The sequence below is a fragment of the Lipophrys pholis genome (assembly GCF_963383615.2).
Source record: "Lipophrys pholis genome assembly, chromosome: 2".
NCBI classification, from domain to species: Eukaryota; Metazoa; Chordata; class Actinopteri; order Blenniiformes; family Blenniidae; genus Lipophrys; species Lipophrys pholis.
Window position 1 is genome coordinate 37,493,687 of NC_137636.1, and position 22,077 is coordinate 37,515,763.

General features: G+C 42.3%; 1 protein-coding gene across 1 annotated transcript in view; it reads left to right on the forward strand.

The window, feature by feature from the left end:
* Positions 1-20,869, forward strand: part of wdhd1 (WD repeat and HMG-box DNA binding protein 1) — a 31,943-nt gene extending 11,074 nt beyond the window's left edge. Inside the window, exons 14-26 of the mRNA XM_080492838.1 lie at positions 1,768-2,009; positions 3,703-3,840; positions 3,928-4,084; positions 6,129-6,243; positions 7,757-7,888; positions 7,975-8,198; positions 8,279-8,415; positions 8,495-8,575; positions 9,521-9,552; positions 11,339-11,503; positions 12,243-12,364; positions 13,037-13,172; positions 20,545-20,869. Of these exons, the coding sequence (XP_080348964.1) occupies positions 1,768-2,009; positions 3,703-3,840; positions 3,928-4,084; positions 6,129-6,243; positions 7,757-7,888; positions 7,975-8,198; positions 8,279-8,415; positions 8,495-8,575; positions 9,521-9,552; positions 11,339-11,503; positions 12,243-12,364; positions 13,037-13,172; positions 20,545-20,733 (1,870 nt within the window). The 3' untranslated portion in view covers positions 20,734-20,869. The remainder of the gene's footprint in view (positions 1-1,767; positions 2,010-3,702; positions 3,841-3,927; positions 4,085-6,128; positions 6,244-7,756; positions 7,889-7,974; positions 8,199-8,278; positions 8,416-8,494; positions 8,576-9,520; positions 9,553-11,338; positions 11,504-12,242; positions 12,365-13,036; positions 13,173-20,544) is intronic.
* The last annotated feature ends 1,208 nt before the right edge of the window (positions 20,870-22,077 follow it).

Below are 22,077 nucleotides of genomic sequence, written 5' to 3' on the forward strand. Positions count from 1 at the left end.
ATTGCTATTGCAAATATACTCAATAGTCTATTTCTGGAGCAACTAGGATGTCTGAAGCTAAAAGCACTATTGGCTGAAGCTTTGTTTAGCTAGAAATTATTGTAAAACTCACTTATTGAATCAAAATTCTTCTCAGAATGACTTAAGAACTTATTTAAACTTTATTCAGTCATTACAACAACAAACCAATTACACTCTGCAGTCTTGTTTCTCTTATTTATATTAACTTAAACAACTTCACCTGGATTTTGTGGCAATTTTTTATTTTATTTTTTTTAATGAAACCCAGTGAATCAGTTTGACTAAACATATAAACTATACAAAACTACAACATAAACAGTATTCAGTAAAAACCAATCAGATTCAAAGTGTCTTTGGCTGGTTGGGTTGAAAATAAATCCTAAAAAAAGTGCAAATCCAATAATAAAAATAAATAAATAAATCTTAAACATAAAAGCTTTTAGGCTCCAATGTAACTTCTTTGTGTATTAAATTCCAGTTTACTTTAAAGCAGTATGAGAGGTTTGACCTGAATGTCACTAAACATTTACATTTCAATGTGAATTATAAACACTTCATTCTACTTCAAAGTGGTAAAACCTGTTTGACAAAAGTACTCTGAACATAGTACTCTCAAAAACTTATTCAGAATATCCCAGTCTCCCTTCAAACTAGCGTAACCTTCTGGGTTATTTTTTTCACCATATTGCTCCCCTGTGGGTACTTATCTTTTATTTTAAAATCCTTTATTTTAAAGCTTTTTCTTTAGTTGTTGTTGTAAACTGAGGAACATCCACACGATGAAGAAACAATCTTTGTTCTCCCTGTCCTTCTCCCAAAGAACCTCCGTCCACACCTCACTATGAACACGGCTCAACACGAGGCTCCAGGGCATGTAGTACACATGCCAGGCCTTAGGGGCGCTGTGACTCACCAAACACAATAAAAACGCAAAAGACAGACCACATAGAAATTTAGAAGTAGACTCCTGCATAAAACACATAAACCACTCTATATATAACTCTAGTTCTATAGGTCTATGGCCCCGCTCCACCTGCTTCTAGCTTCTGCAGCTCCACCCGAGCTTCTAGTCCCTGATTGTTGTGGTTATTAGGGGACGTAGAGGACCACGGTTTTTGATCGGCGGGGTGATCGGCAAGATTTGCAGATACCAATCACTCACAAATCACCAATATCCTTACTTTGAATGTATTTTAAAAACTTTTCGCAAAAACTACTCACCCGAATTGAATGAAATATTCAGGGATGATTCAACATTTAAGGACCAAACGATTTGATTTTGGGACGTTAGCAGTGAACTGGTTCCAAATAAATCCCCCAAATACCCTGAAAACAAGGTCCAATCCAAAGCGGATGGGAGGAGTTCAAAGGAGATCAGCATCTGTTGCCATGGAGACGCTCCCTGCTCAGTGTTTCACACAGTGATGTGGCTACCTAGTTAGCATCAATATGAGCTAACAGCTATCATGCTGGCGATGCTAACTCGGTTCCACAAAGACATGTGGCGTTGGTGAGGGTCTGCGCTCTACCGAGTGTAGCTCTAGTTTTTAAGTGTGGTGAAATGAATCCTCACTAAAACGCAGGATTGTTTTATTAAGTTCTTGTTTTCTTCAGTTGTGTTGTCGTGAAGGATGATATTACTTTATACAAGGTAAAGCGCTGATGTAAATGAAGTTTTATGGGACTTGAACCCACATGAACAGACCAGCAGTAACTCCTTCCTCCTCCTCCTCCTCCTCCTCTCAGTAAGCTGCAGTGCCTCCACTTCTCCTCATGGGACACCAACAAGGAGTGGATGGTGGACCTGCCGCTGGGCGAGGACGCCCGGGCGCTGTGTCTGGGGCGGGGCTGGGCAGCGGTCGCCACCAGCTCGCTAACGCTCCGCCTCTTTTCCATCGGGGGAGTCCAGAGGGAAATGTTCAGCCTGCCGGGGCCTGTGGTGTGTATGGCCGGCCACGGAGAGCAGCTGCTCATCGTCTACCATCGAGGTACACACACACACACACACACACACACACACACACACACACACACACACACACACACACACACACACACACACACACACACACACACACACACACACAAACCGCTTTATTGGAACCTTTTTTCTTTTTTTGTAGAGAAATAGTTTGCAAAGACAAAATAAAATCGTGTGTGTGAGACGACCACTAGGGGCGTGCGGCGTGCAGAGGGAGAGCGCAATGACTTGACGCGTCCACCAGGTGAACGTCAAGAGGGATTGCGATGACCCACGCGACTAGAGGCGTTTGACTCGCTCTTTCTGGGGCTGCGGTTGCTTAGCGGCCAGATGAACAAGACTGTCCTGTGCGCGAGGGGGGGCTCGGCGCGAACGGTCCACTGTAGCCGGTTGTGTTACGGTGACAACCGGACACCGTCGTCCATCCTGAGTTGCGTTTTGCGGCGTGGAACACGGGGGGGTCCGCAGAACGCACTGTGAGTAACCCGGCACTTCTTGTGTGGGTGCAGAAGCGAGCTTCAGGTTAGCAGGCACCGGGAAGCTGCACGGCTGGAGGGGAAGGAAGTTGGTTTGCAGCTGTGGGGGTCCGGTTGAAGAAGAAGAAAGAGAAACAAAAGTACGTTTCCACGGCTTTTCCAGCTCGTCCTGCAAGTTGGAAGTGTTCGGGCCCAGTCCGCGTGAGTCAACGAGCGGCCCTTTGTGTCCCCGTACAAAGTTCTTCGTCTGGATCGACGCAAATCCGTCCTGGAGATGGTTGGATTTTCGCGGGTTGGACTTTTATAGTGCGCGTCATGGTCCGGCTCCTGCTGAGCTCAGGATGCCTCTCAGCCAATCTCCTTGGGCTGGTCTCAGGTTTCCAGACCATGGGTGTGGCGGAGTTGGTGGATCCCCCTGGTGGTGCACTGCAGTGATGCAGCTTCCGAGGTGGGGGCCTGGGGGGCCCCCTGGTGGGGGTCACGTGACCAATGGCGAATTTTTCCAGTGGTGACCACATGTTTCTTTGTTCTCAAAGAAACATGTGGTCACCCCCCCCCTTTGTCCAGAGGGGTGAGCATGGTGGCCCAACACACCTCTTGTATTACTTCTCCTTTTTCTTCTTAAGATTGTCACATATTTTCAAACCTTTTCACATTTAGTGTTTATTTACATAAACATAAACTACTCTTAAAGAAAAGATGCTTCGTACCAGATTTTAGCCATAGCTAGTTTACATCTACAGTCCCCGGGCAGGAACACTACATAATAATACATATTTACAAATATAATATACAGTAAATAAATGTACAACATGAGCAGTAACCATTTTCCTGCTTTCATAAAAAGTCCTGCAGATATTAAAAATTTTATGGAACACATTAGACAGAAAACACACTGAGCAGGAACACATTATGAAATATTCAATATATTATAAATATAACCTACAGTAAAGTCACATTAATATTGCGATTTAAAAAAAATAAATAAAAATTTTATGTTTTGAAAAAGTGTTCCAGTCTCGGTAAAGTTTTTACTTTGTTGGAGAAGTTTTCAGTTAGTCTCCATCTCCTCAGTGATGCAGTTTCACCTTTAGAGATTTTCATTTTTCCCTGAATCAGAATAAATGAATGAATTTTGGTGTATAATGCAGGTTTGTCGAGTCATCATTTTTATATTTTGGTTAATCGCTGACGAAGCCTCACGCCAGTTTCTTGTTTCTCCAGCGACGGGCTTCGACGGCGAGCAGGCTCTGGGCGTTCAGCTGCTGCAGCTCAGTCGGAGGAAGAGGCGGATCATCGGTGGCGAGCCCCTCCCCCTTTCCCTCAGGTCCCACCTTTCCTGGCTGGGCTTCACTGCAGAGGGTCCGTCTGCCCCACTGCCAACTCACCGTTTCTTTGTAAACACACTTGTTTTCACGTGTTAAATCGCACCTGTGCTTTGTTCTGCAGGCACGCCGTGCTACGTGGACTCGGACGGCGTGGTGCGGATGCTGAACCGCTCGCTGGGAAACACCTGGACGCCGGTGTGCAACACCAGGGACACGTGCAAGAGCAAGTCTGATCACTACTGGGTGGTCGGAGTGCACGAGAACCCGCAACAGCTCAGGTAAACTGTCAAAAACAGGAACGTATTTAAAGAAATAAAAAGCTGATCTGTCATTTATTTCTTTTATCTGATGTGTTGGAGGATTTTTAAAAACATTTTTTATGTATGAACATTTTTGTATAAACCTTAGATAAATCCAATTTCTTCAATTTTTAGAGTGATCCTTCAATTCAACTTTATTTATATAGCACCAAATAAAACACAGTCATATCCAGGAGGAGCATGGCAGTGTGTTGAAGCAGTCCTCACTGTAGCTTCAGTAAATAGAAAGGTCTTGAGTAGAACTTTAAAAGTAGAACCTGTTTCAGCCTCCCTAACTGAAACTGGGATCTGGTTCCACATCAGAGGAACCTGAAAGCTGAAAGCTCTGCCTCCATTCTACTTTAGAAGACCTAGGAACCTCCAGTAAGCCAGCACTGTGAGAACCAAGAGTTCTTCTGGGGAGATCTGGGACCAGCAGCTCTTTAAGATCTGATGGAACCTGGTTGTTCAGAGCGTTCTAAGTTAGAAGGAGGATTTTAAATTCCTTGAGTCAGCATGTTTCTAATGTTGGAAATATTACGGAGGTGAAAAAAGGCAGTCCTGCAGATTGTTTAATGGTTCCCAGGTTCCTCACAGTGGTACTGGAGGACAAAGTAATACCATCTAGTGGTACTAGATCTTTACATCATTTCTCTCTCAAATGTTTTGGACCAAATATAATAATTTCAGTTTTATCAGAGTTCAGGAGCAGAAGATTACAGCTCATCCAACCTTTATGTCTTCAAGACGGCTTCTAGTTTAGAACGTTGGTTATTATGGTCTGGTTTCTGGTTTAGTACTGTACCTTTAAGCCCGATGATGTGTTCTAGTCTCTGTAATAAGATGTTATAATCAATAGTATCAGTGTTATGATCAATAGTATCAGTGTTCTGATCAATAGTATCAGTGTTCTGATCCATTGTATCAGTGTTCTGATCAATAGTATCAGTGTTCTGATCCATTGTATCAATGTTCTGATCAATAGTATCAGTGTTCTGATCCATTGTATCAATGTTCTGATCAATAGTATCAATGTTCTGATCAATAGTATCAGTGTTCTGATCAATAGTATCAGTGTTCTGATCAATAGTATCAATGTTCTGATCAATAGTACCAATGCAGCACTGAGCTCTAACAGGACCAGAACAGAGACCAGTTCTTTGTCTGAGGCCAAGAGAAGCTGATCAATAACTCTGATCAGAGAGTCTCTGTGATCTGATGAATCTAAAACCGACTGGAACGACTCAAATAAGTCATTTTTGCTTAAATGGTCACATGACTGACGTTTCTTATTTTATTTAATGAATTATTTAATTTGATGTGAACTAAGAGGTGAACAGAAACGATCCTAACCCTTCAAACACAACAAGACGGAAAAACTTAAACTAACTTAGTTTTTTAACAAATAAATTCTGTGGATAATTTTTTATGCTTTTTTATTTGTTTGTTTTTTGTTTGTGTTTTGTTTAATACGCCTGTTTTAGATGAGATATAGCTGTTCCCCTGATTCACTCGCTTACATAAATGTAATAGATTACATCACACCAGTCCTCTGTAAACTGGGCTGCTTACTGTCGTCATATTTAGTTACTGTTTTTCTGTCTGCTATGTATTAAAGATAATTTTATTCTGAGCGTAGCAGAGTATACAAAAGTGTTTTTTGTCAGAAAGATTCACACAAATTTGCAAACGGTTAAATTTCCCTCAGGCCCAGAGTAAGTAGTGTTTTTTAATTAATGCAGAGACACGTTTAACATCTATACAGTGAAAGTTAAGATAACTTACTGTCCTATTGAACACAGTTAGTAGCTGTTTTACTGTTGCTGATCTCAGTGTCGCTGCTGAGCCAATTCTTGGTTTGTATAACTTCATTAGACCTTGCTGGGGAAGGTTGGTGGTTTGATTCCCAGTCGGGTGAATTCGATCTGGAGTTTGCATGTTGGACGAGCAGCTGTTGGCTGTAAATATTCTGTAGGTGTCTCTAAAGGTCCATTTCCTCTGGTACCTTCTCTTCCTCCGTCAGGTGTATTCCCTGTAAAGGCTCCCGTTACCCCCCCACCCTGCCCAGACCTGCCGTGGCCATCCTGCCCTTCAAACTGCCCCTCTGCCAGACTGCCACAGAGAAGGGCCAGATGGAGGTAAATAAACACACCAACAAGTTCTAGAAATAAATGTCTTGTTAAATATTGGTAAACTGTTGTGGTTTGTATTGTTGAGGGGAAAAAGTTGTTTAGGATCAACAAACCTGTAATATGAAAGAAAAATATAAACAAATTAACTTATAAACAATCCGTTTGTATAAAACAGACAAACAAATCTTAGTTTTTTTTGTAATTCACTTTTTACTGCATTTTGAAGATTAAAAACATATAGATAATATAGATAATGAAGAACAAAGATTTAATGTATTAACTTAAAGTGCCAGCATTAAACAAAGAAAGACGTTCATCAGGGCAGCGTTGCTGGTGTCCATCATGTCTCCTTAACCTCCTGTACGTCAGGCTTTAGAACCTTCATCATGGTCATCTTCATTTACATACCTATTCACATGGAAATACACACACACACACACACACACACACACACACACACACACACACACACACACACACACACACACACACACACACACACACACGCTGTGATAACCATATCCACTTCCTATCAACCATTGAGCACTCTGTTCATTAAAAGGCCCCATATTTTCCAGAACACCTCTTGTCTGTTCAGTTTAATTGCTTGGTAACGAGCTATTCTGGTTATTCCTGCCAGCCTCTCACTAAATGGAATGTTTATGTTCTCCAGTGTCTGAGGACAATCCTACAGCCTGTGGTCAGGTCTGCCAGATCAGATGTAATAATCTACGTACGTCATCGGCCGAGCACTGGCCTGACAAAAACATCTTAAAACAGGATCAAAAAAATAAGAAGCGATTTGAAAGAGAAAGCAGATCCACAGATGAATAAGCGCTTCATACTCGACCTTATTTACCAACAACATTCCTGGACACAACTTCAAAATAAAAGTCAAAACAATCTTCTCCCAACCGAGCTTGTACTTTGAAAAGAATACCGTGTGTGTGTGTGTGTGTGTGTGTGTGTGTGTGTGTGTGTGTGTGTGTGTGTGTGTGTGTGTGTGTGTGTGTGTGTGTGTGTGTGTGTGTGTGTGTGTGTGTGTGTGTGTGTGTGTGTGTGTGTGTGTGTGTGTGTGTGTGTGTGTGTGTGTGTGTGTGTGTGTGTGTGTGTGTGTGTGTGTGTGTTAAAACCCAGACGCCTCAATAAAACCCAGTGAAGATCTCAGCCTGTGTAGGAATCATGTTAAAACTATCATGTGTAATAAAGAACACGCCATAAACACGCAAGCGAACTAAATAAAGTTTGACGTCCTAATTGGGGGATACCACCATATCTGGCAACGCTGGTCAGCCTGTAGATCCATTTTCTAGTGGTTGTTAAATACGAGCGACAGAATCTAAACAACATGAGGAAAAAATAAGAGAATGAGGTAAAAAGAGAGCACAGCTTTTATTTGAAAAAGTATTGAAATACATGGTGGTATCGATACCAAAATGTTGGTATCGTGACAACACCACTTGATTCACAATGAGTGAAATGACCAGATTTAAGTAGAGTTGTTGTTTTCCCTCCTCAGGAGCAGTTCCTGCGCTCGGTCCTCTTTCACAACCACCACAGCTTCCTGTCGTCCAGCGGCTACGAGATCGATGAGGAGGCGCAGACTCGGTCGCAGAAGGAGCAGCAGGAGCTGCTCATGAAGATGTTCGCGGTGAGCAGGACCGTTTCCTTCGACTCCGGCGGCCCTCAGGAGGAGCTCTGACGTTGTTGTTGTTGTTGTTGTTGTTGCTCCTCCAGCTGTCCTGCAAGCTGGAGCGGGAGTTTCGCTGCGTGGAGCTGGCGGAGATGATGACGCACAACGTGGTGACACTCGCCATTCGATACGCGTCCCGATCCAGACGCCTGGCCCTCGCCCAGCGGCTCAGCGAGCTCGCCCTGGAGAAAGCCAGCCAGATCCAGGAGGAGGAGGAGGAGGAGGAGGAGGAAGAGCAGAGCTACTCCAGCACCAGACAGACCGCCGGGTAGCTCGTTGGAATGAGCATTTTAACCTTCAAACTTTTAGACACTTTTACCATAAAGCTCTTTGACTGTAATCTGACAGGGAGAGACGGACGGCGGTGTCTTCAGGACGTCAGCAGCAGGAGGAGGAGGAGGAGGAGCAGCAGGAGCAGGATGAAGAGGAACTCGGGGAGGAAGAAGACCAACACCAGACGGAGGAAGCGGCAGAAACCAAAACACGTCGGTTCCACTTCGGTCTTTTCGTTCGGTCTGAACGTGAGGAATCGACGCTAAACGTCCGGCTCATGTCCCTCTGCAGGTTTGAAAGCGTTCGATAAAGAAGCCGTTCCACCTGCGACGCCGTCTCTGACGCCGTCTCTGACGCCGTCTCTGACGCCAGGTGAGCAACACGGAAACATCCTGCAAACTGCAGCCAGGAAATAAAACCAAAAGACATTGAAACACAGGAAACGTCCTCAGTGAGTGTGAAGCTTTCCCGTCCGTTTGTGTTGAGCTCGGATGTAAATGAACAGTTGAGGCGACGGATCTGAACATTTCAATCTTCCCACCATGGTTTTCAGAAAGGAACGCTGCTATTGGCTCTCTTACATGTGACATCATCACCTCATTAGCATAACCACAGTCAGCATGTTGATAAAGTGATGATGTCGGGGAGAAAAACATGAAGCACAACGTGACTTAAAAACAACTTAAATATGTTTAAAATTAAATCGTCTTCCTTTTTAAAATGGAGAAATACTCCGATAATATAAAATATTACAATTTACAGTTTAACACGCGTAATGGAACGTTTCTGGAATTTGACAAAAAGAAGAAAAGGCACAAATTACTCTTCGTCTCAGCGAAGCGATGAAGTCGATATGAATCATGACGCCACTCAAACTTAAACCACCAAACTGAACATCACTTCGAACCCTTTTGTTCTCAGGGTGGGTTTTTTTTTGCTTGCACAAGTTGTGACAATACACAATTTGAGTAAATTCTATTGGATATTTCTTCCGTTTTGAATCATATTTAGGTGACATATTCAATATAAATGTGATTTTGGTCATTTAAAATTATTTTTTTTTAAATTCATATATTTCAAATTGTGTTCTGTTGTTATTTCTGGTTCTTGGGGGACTCTTCATACAGGTGGTCATAATGTTACGGCTGATCGGTGTTCTTATAAAAGTCACCAGCTTCCACTTGGCTGCTTATCATCTTTCCTTGTGGATTCCATACTCATTCATTTTTTAAATATTGTGATGATTCTTGTGTCGCTGTCGTAGTTCTACTGTCAAATAATCAAACTTCTTAATAATGCAACACGTTTGTTTTCCAGTTGGCAGAGCGGGACGAGCAAATCCTTTCAAGGTGAGAAATCCTCATTTATTTAAGAAATTGTAACGTACATTTTTTTCCCCTCTTAGTTTAACTGATATGACATCAAAATCCCAAAAATGTTCAGTTATTCTTTTTACCCCGTAAAGCACTTCACTGTACTAAGTATTGTGCAGTATTGATATAGTTTGATTGACTGGTCCTTCCCTCAGGCAAAAGAATGATCCCAATTAAAATCTAAAAATTACTTCAAACTTCCTTTTTTGTGTTTTGGAGTTTAGAAACGACACTGAATAGGACGAGTATGAAAATAACGAGATAAATTATGGAACTGCGTAAAGGATGAAATAAAACAAAAGCACCAACATGAACCAGTTCAAAAGCTTTTTAAATCATATATCAATAGTACGTATAACAAAGAAGAGCAACACTTTTACCTAGAACAGCAATATCATATAATATGTATATAATGGTATAAAATATATTAATACTTAATAAACAGAATAAAAGTTATATTTTGTTAGAAAATATTATTTTAAATATTGCCACAGTATTGTGTGTGTGTGTGTGTGTGTGTGTGTGTGTGTGTGTGTGTGTGTGTGTGTGTGTGTGTGTGTGTGTGTGTGTGTGTGTGTGTGTGTGTGTGTGTGTGTGTGTATGGAACGTGTATTGTAATATTAGTTTAAATCAAATGTTCTGTGACATTATGCAGAGAGCCTTGTTGTTTCTTGTGATGTGGTCGCTGTGAATAAGCTTTTGCTTCAACCGCCACCCCTTCATCTGAATAGTTGTATAATTGAGTGTCATTTGTTCCGTCTTGTTTTCTGAAGACTGCCGAAATAATATTCAAATAACTGACAACGGTTTACTTTTCAGTTTTGAAATGCATCTATCGTTAATTCTGTACCGATCAGATGGGAACTTTTCACCAAGCCATTGAATGAAGCAGCTGCTAACATTTTTAAAAGCCCAGAAGCAGAACATGGAGACGTCGGACAGTTTCTGGGTTACAAATTCATTTTGGCCTTGAATCCTGGTCCAGTTTCTGCTCATCACATCCAGCATGTTGTTCTTGTTTCTGAGGCCTTCATGTTGCTGTGATGCAAAACTCTATCTAACACCCTGGAGCGCCGCATTATGTAATAAATGTTCGTCATTATGTAATAACGCCACATTTTGTAACAATCTGCCACATCTTGTCATAAACTTCTTGAACACATTTTCTAACAAACTTTGCAACATTTTGTAATAACTTGTTACATATTGCGACAGTTATTACAAAATGTGGGTACTCCACTTTTTTTTTTTTTTTTTTAGAAAATGTAATTTGGTGCATTATGTAATAAATGTTGCCCTTTATTTGAATACATGGTTCTATGTTTGATAATGAGGAAAAAATTAAGATTCCGTTGGACTAGCAGTCTTTGTCCCGCCAACACAGATCCTGTGTTCTACCATCACTAAGTCAGGTTTGACTGTTTAGGTCAGCCGCCATTGTGGCTGGTAGTTTTTAAAAGTACAAGACAATCAGTATTTCCACCAGACATTTAGAAATTAAACCAGATGGTAAGTGCCACTGAATGCATTTGATCATTAACCTTGATTTTTGTTGTACTTGTTGCATGACACATCAAGTTATTACAAACTGTGGCAAAGTTTATTCGAAAATGCGTTCAAGAATTTTATTCCATAATGAGTTGAAAATGTATTACATGATTACATATTGCACCGTTATTACATGATGCGGCGCCTCACACTCCACGTCAAGAAAAGAAAAAGAAAGTCTTGTATTTGGACCAATGGGATGTTTGATGTGCAGGTTGCTGGTTCGGGGAAACCTCCGGCCTCCTCCGGTCAGCCTCGAGTCACAAACATCCTGGACAACATGGCGGCCAGCAGGAAGTCTGCGCCGCTCGGCGGATCTGCAGGGAAAACCACCAAAACCCCCGTCCTCAAACCGCTGGCCCCCAGGCCCAAGACCAAGGTACCACCTCCAGCTACACGCCAGTAACACTTCCATATTCCAGACAAGTCTCAGGAAGTGTTGAGCAGCGGGAAGTTTCATCCGTGTGAAGGTGCCACACTTACATCCTCCGCCAATCAAAAACCTCATTTTCATTATTGAAAGCTGCAGATTTCAGAAAATGTGTACTGCAAAGTAGTAGTGTTGTTGTTGTTTTTTCTTGCTTTAAGCAAAACAATCTGCAAGTGAAGTCATCAGATTCAGTTTGGCTAAAAACCAGCCAATAGGATGGAATTTTGATTCAATACAGTAAAATAAAACAAACACATCATCAGCAGAAGAGGACACACTCCTGAAAAATGAAGGTTTATTTCATGAGATTCATTTGTTCGTGGCACATGTTGAATTGAGCTGATACCACATCCAAAACACAGCAGGTAAAACTAATACATTAAAAGAGGAAACAGGAAAACACTTAAAAAAATACAGATTGAAAATTAAAAAGAAAAGTTCTGCTGTCAATCAATAAAACCTTTTTTAACTAATTAATTCGCACAATTTTCTGTAATTAATCACGATTAATCACATTTTTAAGTTTTTTTTTTTTAATAGTATCTTCAGTCAGGGAAAATCACCTCTGAGACACCAGCTCAAAGCCACTCAGACACGGAGAACATGCAAGCGCCACACAAAGTTCCCCACAAACCTGGAATCGAACCGGGAGTCCCCTCGCTGTGAGTGTTTCCCTGTGTGTCTGCAGACTCAGTCCACCCTGCTGCAGATGTGCAGCTCCAACAAGGCAACTCAGAAGAAGAGCCAGGAGAACAAAGAAGTGGCGGTTCAGCCTGTAGCTCCGCCCCCAGAAAACACTGAAAACCAGCGGTGAGACTCTTCACTTTTATTCTCCTGTGTTGGGATTTATGGTTGGTTATTAGCATTAAATTACTGTAAGTAATAGATAACTAAAAGTAATAAATCACTTGTAGTTTTATAAAAAAAAAATTAATTATTACTGGAAATAAACTGTCATTAACACTTCTAAAGTAATTGATTAATTACTTAAAGTTAATGAATTATCAAAAATAATTTATTAATGAAAAATTATTAATTTGAATAAATTTGTTATTTATTCATTAATAATAAAAAGGGGCACCACCAGATAAACTGGAAATAGCTAATTCCAAAATATCATTCTTGTTTGTAAAAAGTTTATTTAAGTTAGTTAATATTTCTGTGTAAAAATATAACAATCTTAAATAAAAGGGAAGGTGTGAGATCCGAGCACAGACTGTTACAAACCAGTGAATTGTCAACAATAAATACACAATAATCACCAAGAAGCGTTCAATTCAGCTAACAGGCATTTATTAATAAAATGTATTAATTCATCAATAATTCTGAAATCATCTCATAAATCAACACATTCAAGTCGCAAATGACATCTAATACAGAGATCTAATCCATTAAACAGCAACACTATGTACAAAGAGTGTGTGAGTGCGTGAGTAAGAGTGTGTGCGTGCGTGCTTCTCTAAACGTGGCGTGTGTCTGCAGGCCGAAGACGGGCTTCCAGCTGTGGCTGGAGGAGAATAGGAAGAGCATCAGCGCCGAGCAGCCCGACCTGGAGGAGACAGACGTCATCAGGGAGGCCATGGGACGCTTCAGGACGCTGTCGGCGGAGGAGCGGCTGGTAGGAGAACCTGGACAGTCCAAACATCTGGAACCTTTACCTCCAAATTAGATTCACAGTCCAACTGCTCCAACATCATCAATCCTTATCTCAGGATTTCTTTTAGCCAGTTTCTCTGCTGGAACAGGCATTAGATGGTTTTATCTTTTTTATTTTCAATTATATTTTGGTATATTTTTCTTTCTGACAACATAATGAATGAGTGAATGAAATGTTTGAGGATAAGATGGTTTTATTCACATGGTTAGAATTGCTCCATATTTCATTGAGTAACTTCAAAATTAGATCATTCACACAGTTTATTTTTTTTTTTTTAGTTAAATTAGTAATTATCACTCGCTTATATTTATCACTATTAACACTCATTTATATTTATCACTATTAACACTCTTTTATATTTATCACTATTAACACTCTTTTATATTTATCACTTTTCACACATTTATATTTATCATTATTAACACTTGTTTATATTGATCACTATTAATACTCACTAGTATTTATCAGTAATGTGTGTGTGGTGAATAGGTGTGTGATCCAGTTTGGGTTCAGCCCAAAACCAAAAACCACCCAGAACCCAGAAACACCGGCTGAGGCTTCCTTCACCCTCAGCAGACGCAGGCCTCATCATGTGGTACCAAACCTCTATCTGATGTCTTTCACGTTCCGCCGGTTCAGTCACAAACGTCTTTAAGGGAATGTTAAGCCGCTGTTCCACCGCAGTACGTGTTGGAGTGGGATGGAGCCGGGTGGAGCCGGGTGGAGCGGGGTGGAGCCGGGTGGAGCCGGGTGGAGCAGGAGGTTACGATGTGGCAAAGCGCACCCAGGACCAACTCCGTCTCACCGTCCACCTCAGAAAATACGGTTAAAATGTAGGCGGGGTTGTGAACGACTCGGAGAGCGTCCAGCAAAGTTGTTCTCTGTGACGCAGGTTAAACTTTCTCATTGCAGCGTCCAGCTCCTGTTGAATCTCCTCCTCCTGTTCCTGAGAGGAGGAGCGTCTGTATCGTTAAAAGACCACGATGTTGTGTTGCGCGCCGACGTTTCAATAAACCAGTTAACAAATCAAGCAGTGAGTGCAAAGCCGTGTATGTAAACAACAGGAGGGTTTACGGCCGATGAAATATTGTGTCCAAGTCCAGAGTGACGATCGTCACTACCAACCAGTAGAGGGCTGCGTTGTCGCTCCTCCTCACAGACCCGTTCCTCGGTGCTAGCTACCTCAACGGAGGGGTAGCGGAAAACCGTTGCCGGCAGTCGCGGGTTCTTTCCGTACCATCCACAACTTTTTAAGTCGGACCGCGCGAAAACCCGTCCCGCCCCTCAACAGAAAGTGGGGTGGAACCGCGCCTTTAGAGCCAACAGATGTAATTGGTTGATTATCGTTAGTAGTTAAAGTCAGTAGTGAGTTAAAACAAAGCCGTTAATTAAACATGAAATCATCTGTTGTTGAACTGAACGGTGAAACCCAGGTTTCCTACATGTGGTTGGTAAATCCTCGGCTGTAATGCAAAGAAAACTCCTTCGTTTTTAACGTCTGCTTTCCAGTGAAATCCTCTTTGGGGTCTTTTCCTCCAGAAAGAACCAGCTTCTAGTTCAGGGCCAGATTTAGTACCAGTTCTTAGTCTTTCCACCACCAAAGCCCCGGCCTCGAAGGGGCTAAACTGGTGCTAAGCCGGCCCCACATCTTTGCTGGGCCAGAGTGGAGCCAGAGTGGAGCCAGAGTGGAGCCAGAGTGGAGCCAGAGTGGAGCCAGAGTGGAGCCAGAGTGGAGCCAGAGTGGAGCCAGAGCGGGGTCTGACACGTCATCAGTTGAGGGCGGAGTTATCACTACCTACGAAGAGGAAGAGAAGCTGAACCGGCTTTCAGAAATCTACAGTGAACACGGAGCCCCGGAGTGGTTATAGAGAAAAAATAATAACGTGGGAACGATACAATAAGTCGTTCCCTCAAGTTAATAATACGAGGGAACGAGATAATTTAATCCGCGATCGTGGAGCTGATGGTTCTCTAACTGTTGCTGCAGAGCTCCTGCCCTGTCAGCTGGTCGGATCTAGAATCTAGAAGCAGTTTTCCATTGTGGTTTTTTCAGGCTTTTCATTCTCCGCTATGAGACGCATCATTAATATTTTCTACCCACAGAACTTCTTTATAATGAAGCCAGACTTCTGGTTCCTCAGGAACTACTAAACAAAACTACTGTAAATGAAAGCTTGGAGTTTTTAGAGCTAAAATGAGCCTTTTAATGGCTTCATGTGAAAGAGAACTTTAATCAGAGTGTTTACCTAGGTTACCATGGAAACGGCTGTAGAGCAGCGTTCTATCATTCTACACCTCCATTCCTCCATGTTGAAGCTTTTGATTCAGACACGTCCAGAAATAAAATGAAAGGAGCAGAAATTCACAATGTGATGCTGAGATGGTGAAAATTAAGACACAAACTCATTCCACTGTTATTATTATTGTTGTTGTTATTATTTTCTCGATGTCCACTCCGGGGTTCCGGACTAAAGCAAGACAGACATGAAAAAACATCAATAGAGCGACGAGGAGACTCAATGTTTTCTGGCTCTTTGGTGCATCCGAGGTTCAGGTCAGACTAGATGGAGCGACCCGGACCGAACCACTGTTTGTCCGTCTCCTGGTTCCTGGATGAGATCAGTGACGTACCACGTTTTGGAGTGACGTAATGATGTGGCTCTCACTTGGATCCGTTGACAATGGGGGAAAAACAACCGGTTCTTTGGAGCTGCTCATTTAAGAACTGAACTAGAACCCGGTTCTTTGTGGTGGAAAAGCCCCTGAGAGGAAGGGAATCACGTTAACGCACTCCTGGACAAGTTCCTGTTCAATCCCAGGAGGAGAGTTTCCCTCTGAGGCAGGCAGGCGCTCTCAGATATTTGTTTTATCACTTCTCTCATTGCGTCCAAGGTTTCTGATGAGGTAAATAAATGACGTTCGGAGAGGCATCGGGTTCACGACTCTGTAATCTAAATCCAGAGCCCTTCAATTAGCCGGCACTGATAATCGGCCTGCGATCGGAGGACACGTCACGCTCCTCTCAGCCCGTCAATCCTCCTGTCTCACCACAGCACTCTTCAAACGTGTGATGAGAAACCAGGAACACTGTCTGAAATAATTCTATGTTTTGGTTTGTTTCTTACATAAAAGGAATTCATATATTAATTAATTAATGACACATTTATCTATTTAATTAACATTTTAATTAATGATACATTTAATTAAATATTTAATGGGGTATTTATTTATTTATTTTGGCATGGGATGTTTAATTGAATAGTGAAATAATTATATATGTTTTGTTTGCATAAAATGAATTTATTTTAATTAGACACATTTACATATTTAATTCCAATTTTAATTAATTAATACCACATTTAATTAATTATTTTATGGTTTGTTTATTTAATTTTGGCACATTTATATCATGAAATTATAAATTAAATGGTGAATTTTGGCACAGTTAGTCCTCCATTGGTGAGCCAATTTTTAATTAAACAGTTAATATGCATCTTCTTTCCTTTTTTTTTTTTTAACCACTTTTAGCTGTCAGAGGTTCAACATCATCGCATTCAAAATAAATTTTTCCCAAATCAGCCTTGGTTTTGAATTTCACTCTAAAAGTCCCTCTAGTGTCTCCACTGAGAACAGGCTGACTCCAGGCCCGTCTCGGGTTGAAGAGCTTTCCGGGGTTTCAGATGAAATGGTTTCCCCGGTAACTGCCAATCTTAATTCCTTGTTGCTGCCAATGATGGACATTAAAAACAACGGAAGCTTTTACAGCGTTTACAAGGACGCATCCTAGTGTCGTTACCTTTTGAGTCTTATTTTAAAACATTTGCTGTTACGAGTTGCAACGATGGAGAGTAAAGGAAGTCGGTCACCATATAACAGGGAAACCGGGTTAATCCAAAACACTGGTAGTTAAAAATACTGTCTGAATGTGTTGCTTACTTTGGTTGTATGTGTCCTATTGGTCATCGGTTAACAGGCAAACCACTGAATCTGAAACACCAGGAAGCTCTTCCCCCTGAGACGTCCTGGAGTAGGCGTGGCCAGATAGACACACACACAGCCTGTTCTCAGTAGAGGCACTAGAGGGACTTTTAAGGTGCGTCTGAAAAGTCCCTCTTAACTCCTTAACTATGGACTTTACTTTAACCCCTGGATGACGTCATGGGGTTAGTGAAAGGTGTTAGGAAGCTTCCTAAAGGAGTTAGTGAAAGGTGTTAGGAAGCTTCCTAAAGGAGTTAGTGAAAGGTGTTGGGAGGCTTCCTAAAGGAGTTAGTGAAAGGTGTTAGGAAGCTTCCTAAAGGAGTTAGTGAAAGGTGTTAGGAGACTTCCTAAAGAAGTTAAGAAAAGGTGTTAGGAGGCTTCCTCAAGGAGTTAAGGAAAGGTGTTAGGAGACTTCCTAAAGGAGTTAGTAAAGGTGTTAGGAGGCTTCCTAAAGGAGTTAAGGAAAGGTGTTAGGAGACTTCCTAAAGGAGTTAGTAAAGGTGTTAGGAGGCTTCCTAAAGGAGTTAGTGAAAGGTGTTAGGAGGCTTCCTAAAGGAGTTAGTGAAAGGTGTTAGGATGCGTCCTAAAGGAGTTAGTAAAGGTGTCGGGAGGCTTCCTAAAGGAGTTAAGGAAAGGTGTTAGGAGACTCCCTAAAGGAGTTAGTAAAGGTGTTAAGAGGCTTCCTAAAGGAGTTAGTAAAGGTGTTAGGAGACTCCCTAAAGGAGTTAGTGAAAGGTGTTAGGATGCGTCCTAAAGGAGTTAGTAAAGGTGTTAGGAGACTTCCTAAAGGAGTTAGTAAAGGTGTTAGGAGACTTCCTAAAGGAGTTAGTAAAGGAGATCACGGTGGTGAGGCAGTCAGACTTTCACTTAGTGACGTCATAATAATGCGACGGCGGCTCTAGTTAGTGACGTCTGCCATGGTGGGAAAGAACTACAAGTTTCTGAAAATGGACTACAAAAAGTTAATCTGGGTTCTAGATGATCTCAAGTTGTTCTAGGCAGATTATTGCTTTGGTAACTTACATGATCTGCTCCTTTTTCAGTCATCCTGAGTTTCCCTGAACGCTCCGATGAGCGGGTTCCTTTAAATGTTGTCGCCACAAGGAATTGTGGGAGAACATGAGCTGGTCTCCTTTGGTAAAGGAAGCATCAGTGGTTCCTAGGCTAAAGGAGGTTCTAAAGGAAGCATCAGTGGTTCCTAGGCTAAAGGAGGTTCTAAAGGAAGCATCAGTGGTTCTTAGGCTAAAGGAGGTTCTAAAAGAAGCATCAGTGGTTCCTAGGCTAAAGGAGGTTCTAAAGGAAGCATCAGTGGTTCCTAGGCTAAAGGAGGTTCTAAAGGAAGCGTCAGTGGTTCTTAAGCTTCAGGAGGTTCTAAAGGAAATGTCAGTGGTTCCTAAGCTTCAGGAGGTTCTAAAAGAAGCAACGAACCTCATTTCCTTTGCTTATTGAGAATTCAGACAGTCCTTATCATGGCCGCCACACTAAACACTCCCGGGGTTAGATAAGGAGACAGCAGGAGGGACTATTTGGACGTACCTCTAGACTGAAACAGATTTTTTATTTTTTGTCTGTTGGGTTTTTTCTTTCCATTTTGTTTAGTTTTTTCTTTGTTTGTGCTTTTTGGTGTAGTTTTCTTTCTTCCTTGGATGTTGCTGATCTGTCAGGCAACTGAAAAAAAGACAAATGTCAAGAATTATGGATAAAGATTATTCTTTAAAAAAAAAAAAATGAAATACGGAAAATCAGGATCGAGGCTGATTTGGGGAAAAAAACAGTTGAGAAAATGTCTTGTAAAATAAAAACACACAAAAAACAAACCATGAAACCTTTCTTAGGATTGATTTCTGAAAATAAGAATTCACTATAAAACATGACTGCGTAATAAACATTTGATTTTTCTAACATATGTGGCCTCAGCTGCAGGAGGTGAAGCCCCCCCCCCCCCCCCCCCCCCCCCCAGCTTTCTATAATCGATTTTTACACACACACACACACACACACACACACACACACACACACACACACACACACACACACACACACACACACACACACACACACAGTGTCGCTGAATAAATGAGAGTGGTGGAGTCGGTAATGACACTCCTCATCCTTTCATCCACCTGAGAGGTTCTGTGGCGGTCCGGTCCTGACCCTGCATACATCAACTCGCTCATCACAACCAATGATGAACAAATGAATGACAGAAACCGGTGGGGGGGGGGTGTTGCCTGGGAGCCCACTCCATTGTGTTTTGCCTGCGAGGGCACAAAGCATTGATCTTATGATAATAACCTCACGGTGCAGAATAATTCTGAGATCTGCATTTCAAAGTCCAGATCAGGCTGATTTTGATCTTTCAGTTTTCTGACATTAGTTGCCATTATTATGTTGTTGGCTGCTACAGACTGATTTGCTCTCGGGTGTTTTACTGGAAATACAAAATTATATCCAGTCAATTGTCCCTCTGACACATTTCTAAAGGTTCTTCACTCAGTAGAGAACCGCTATTTAACTTATCACATATAACGTCACATTGACGAGTGTTAACGTGATCAAATAAACTGAACTCATCAAAATATGTTAAAAGCACAGCGGCAGTCGGCAGTACGGCGAGGCTGATGTTAAATTACAAGGACTTGATGCTGCACGTCTGCGGGCTCCTGTCGGCTGGCCAATCAGAAGACCTTTAAAGAAGCACGGCTGAAATGAGAAGAAATGATCTTCTATCCCAGAATATATGAGAAGTTTAGCAAAAAATAGCTTCGTCTTTAAAGTAAACGGCGAAGAACAAAAATATCTTCAGGTTTGCGCTGCTGCGTTTGTGTGAACGTTTCTTTCTCTGTGGGTCGTCGTCTCTGCACGTGTGTGTTGCTGTGTGTTCTAATGTGTGCAGACATAGAAGTTGTTTCTGATCACATTATTCTGTAGAAACACAATCAACTGAGTTGAATATTGAGGCGTCGCCACACCAATGGTGTGCGTGCGTGCGTGCGTGCGTGCGTGCGTGCGTGCGTGCGTGCGTGCGTGCGTGCGTGCGTGCGTGCGTGCGTGCGTGCACCCGATGATTCATCTGGGCTCCATTACGTCCAGGAAAGCGTTTCCTTTTGTCTCGACTCGGAGAGAGGACAAAATGAAAGCGTGAGGAGGGAACGCGCCGCCGGGCCGAAGAGACGCAGCCTGTCAATAGTGATTACACATGACAGGATGCAATTTCCACCACACGCCTGAGTGCGCACGTGTGTGTTCATGTGTGTGTGTTGAGTGGTGGTCATGTCAGTGTTTGAAGCCTGAATGGAGGAACAATGTGAGTTTTGATTTGGTGATCGGCGTGTTCGTCTCCTTCCTGTTTCAGTCGTGGACTGAGCGCGCTAAAGGCCAAACTGGAGACGCAGCAGATGTGAAGAAGAGGAAAAGGGCAGAAACGGCGGCAGGAGGAGAAGAGGTGGAAAATGAGAAGGCGGAAGACGACAAGAACGCCAAAAAGAAGAAACCTGTCGACACGTCCTCCAAGCTGTCGGCCTTCGCTTTTAACAAAAGCTGAACGTGTGTGACTGAAACTGTCGTCCTCGGTCTCCATGGTTCTGAACACGCTCATCTGTTTTAACAAGTTTATCACGTGTAAATGTTTGTTTGTTTTTCATTTTTGGGCAGAAAATAAAAGTTGTTAGTCAAGAGTTGATGGATTTTTACACAAAATCAGATCCTGAAGGAAAAGCGAAGGGAGAAGAGAGTTAGTGACGATCAAATGGGAAAATGCTAGAAAAAAACCAATATATGAAAAATAAAGTGTTTACAGGACAGAACACTTTATAAAAACATGAGTGAGCTCCATTATGTGAGTAACATTTTGACAGAAGAGTTCTAACCCGCCTGCTACTGTAAGAACTTACCTGAGGCCTCCACCCCCCTGCAGGGTAAAACCCCCTGGTCCAGATTCACTCAGTGAATCAGCCTCTTGTTTCCATGTCAAAACTCCATTATGCTGTTTTCACATCAGACCCGGGCCTCGTTCATATTCTGAGGTTTTTCTACATCGACTGCTTTCCAACGTGTGACTGACGTGTAGGTATCCCCCAATCGAGGAGCCAAACTCTTCCCTTTTAACTTTGTTTTGTGCATTTAAATGTTTATGACGTGTTCTTTATTACACATATGATAGTTTTATGGTTTTAACATGATTCCTACACAGGTTGAGATCTTGGCTGGTTTTTATTGAGGCGCCTGGGTTTTACCTTGTTTAGGCTGGAAACAGTGAGTCACACCTGGCAACCCTGGTGCTGCTCGGTGTGCTGCTCGGTTTGACTTCTGTCGTCTTCTGCTCTCTGAGGCCCGAACACATCCGGTCCGATCACCTTCAGACAGCAGGTCGCGACTGAAATGATCATGGAAAAGAATTCGGATCCCAGCAAAAAATCTGAATTGAGCATCAAGACCTGCGGTGTGGGCGGAGCCACACGAACCGAAGCAAATCATTTCTTTCACCTAGTAGTTCTTAAAGTTTCCCGTCCACACGGGGCACTATGAAAACTACTCTATATAAATATGTATTCCAGGCTGATAGGTGGAGCTGTAACGCCGCCACAGAAATACAGTAGAAATACACACAGCGTGAACAGACAGGGTTTAACTTTAACTCAACTTAACGAGCAGACAACCTGCCAAACCGGGACAACAGACGGGTCTCCTGGCAAACTTCAAACTGAGCGACACTAAAAAGGCTAAAATACCCGATTATCTGAATATTGATATTCATTTTGAGACGTGATCGATTGCTGCCTGGCTGCAGCGCGACGCTGCGCCTTGACTTGTGCTTAATTTTCCACTTTCTCTGGGAGTCACAATGAAAGGCTCCAATCAGCTCCACAAACCACCAAGCAAGGTGGTT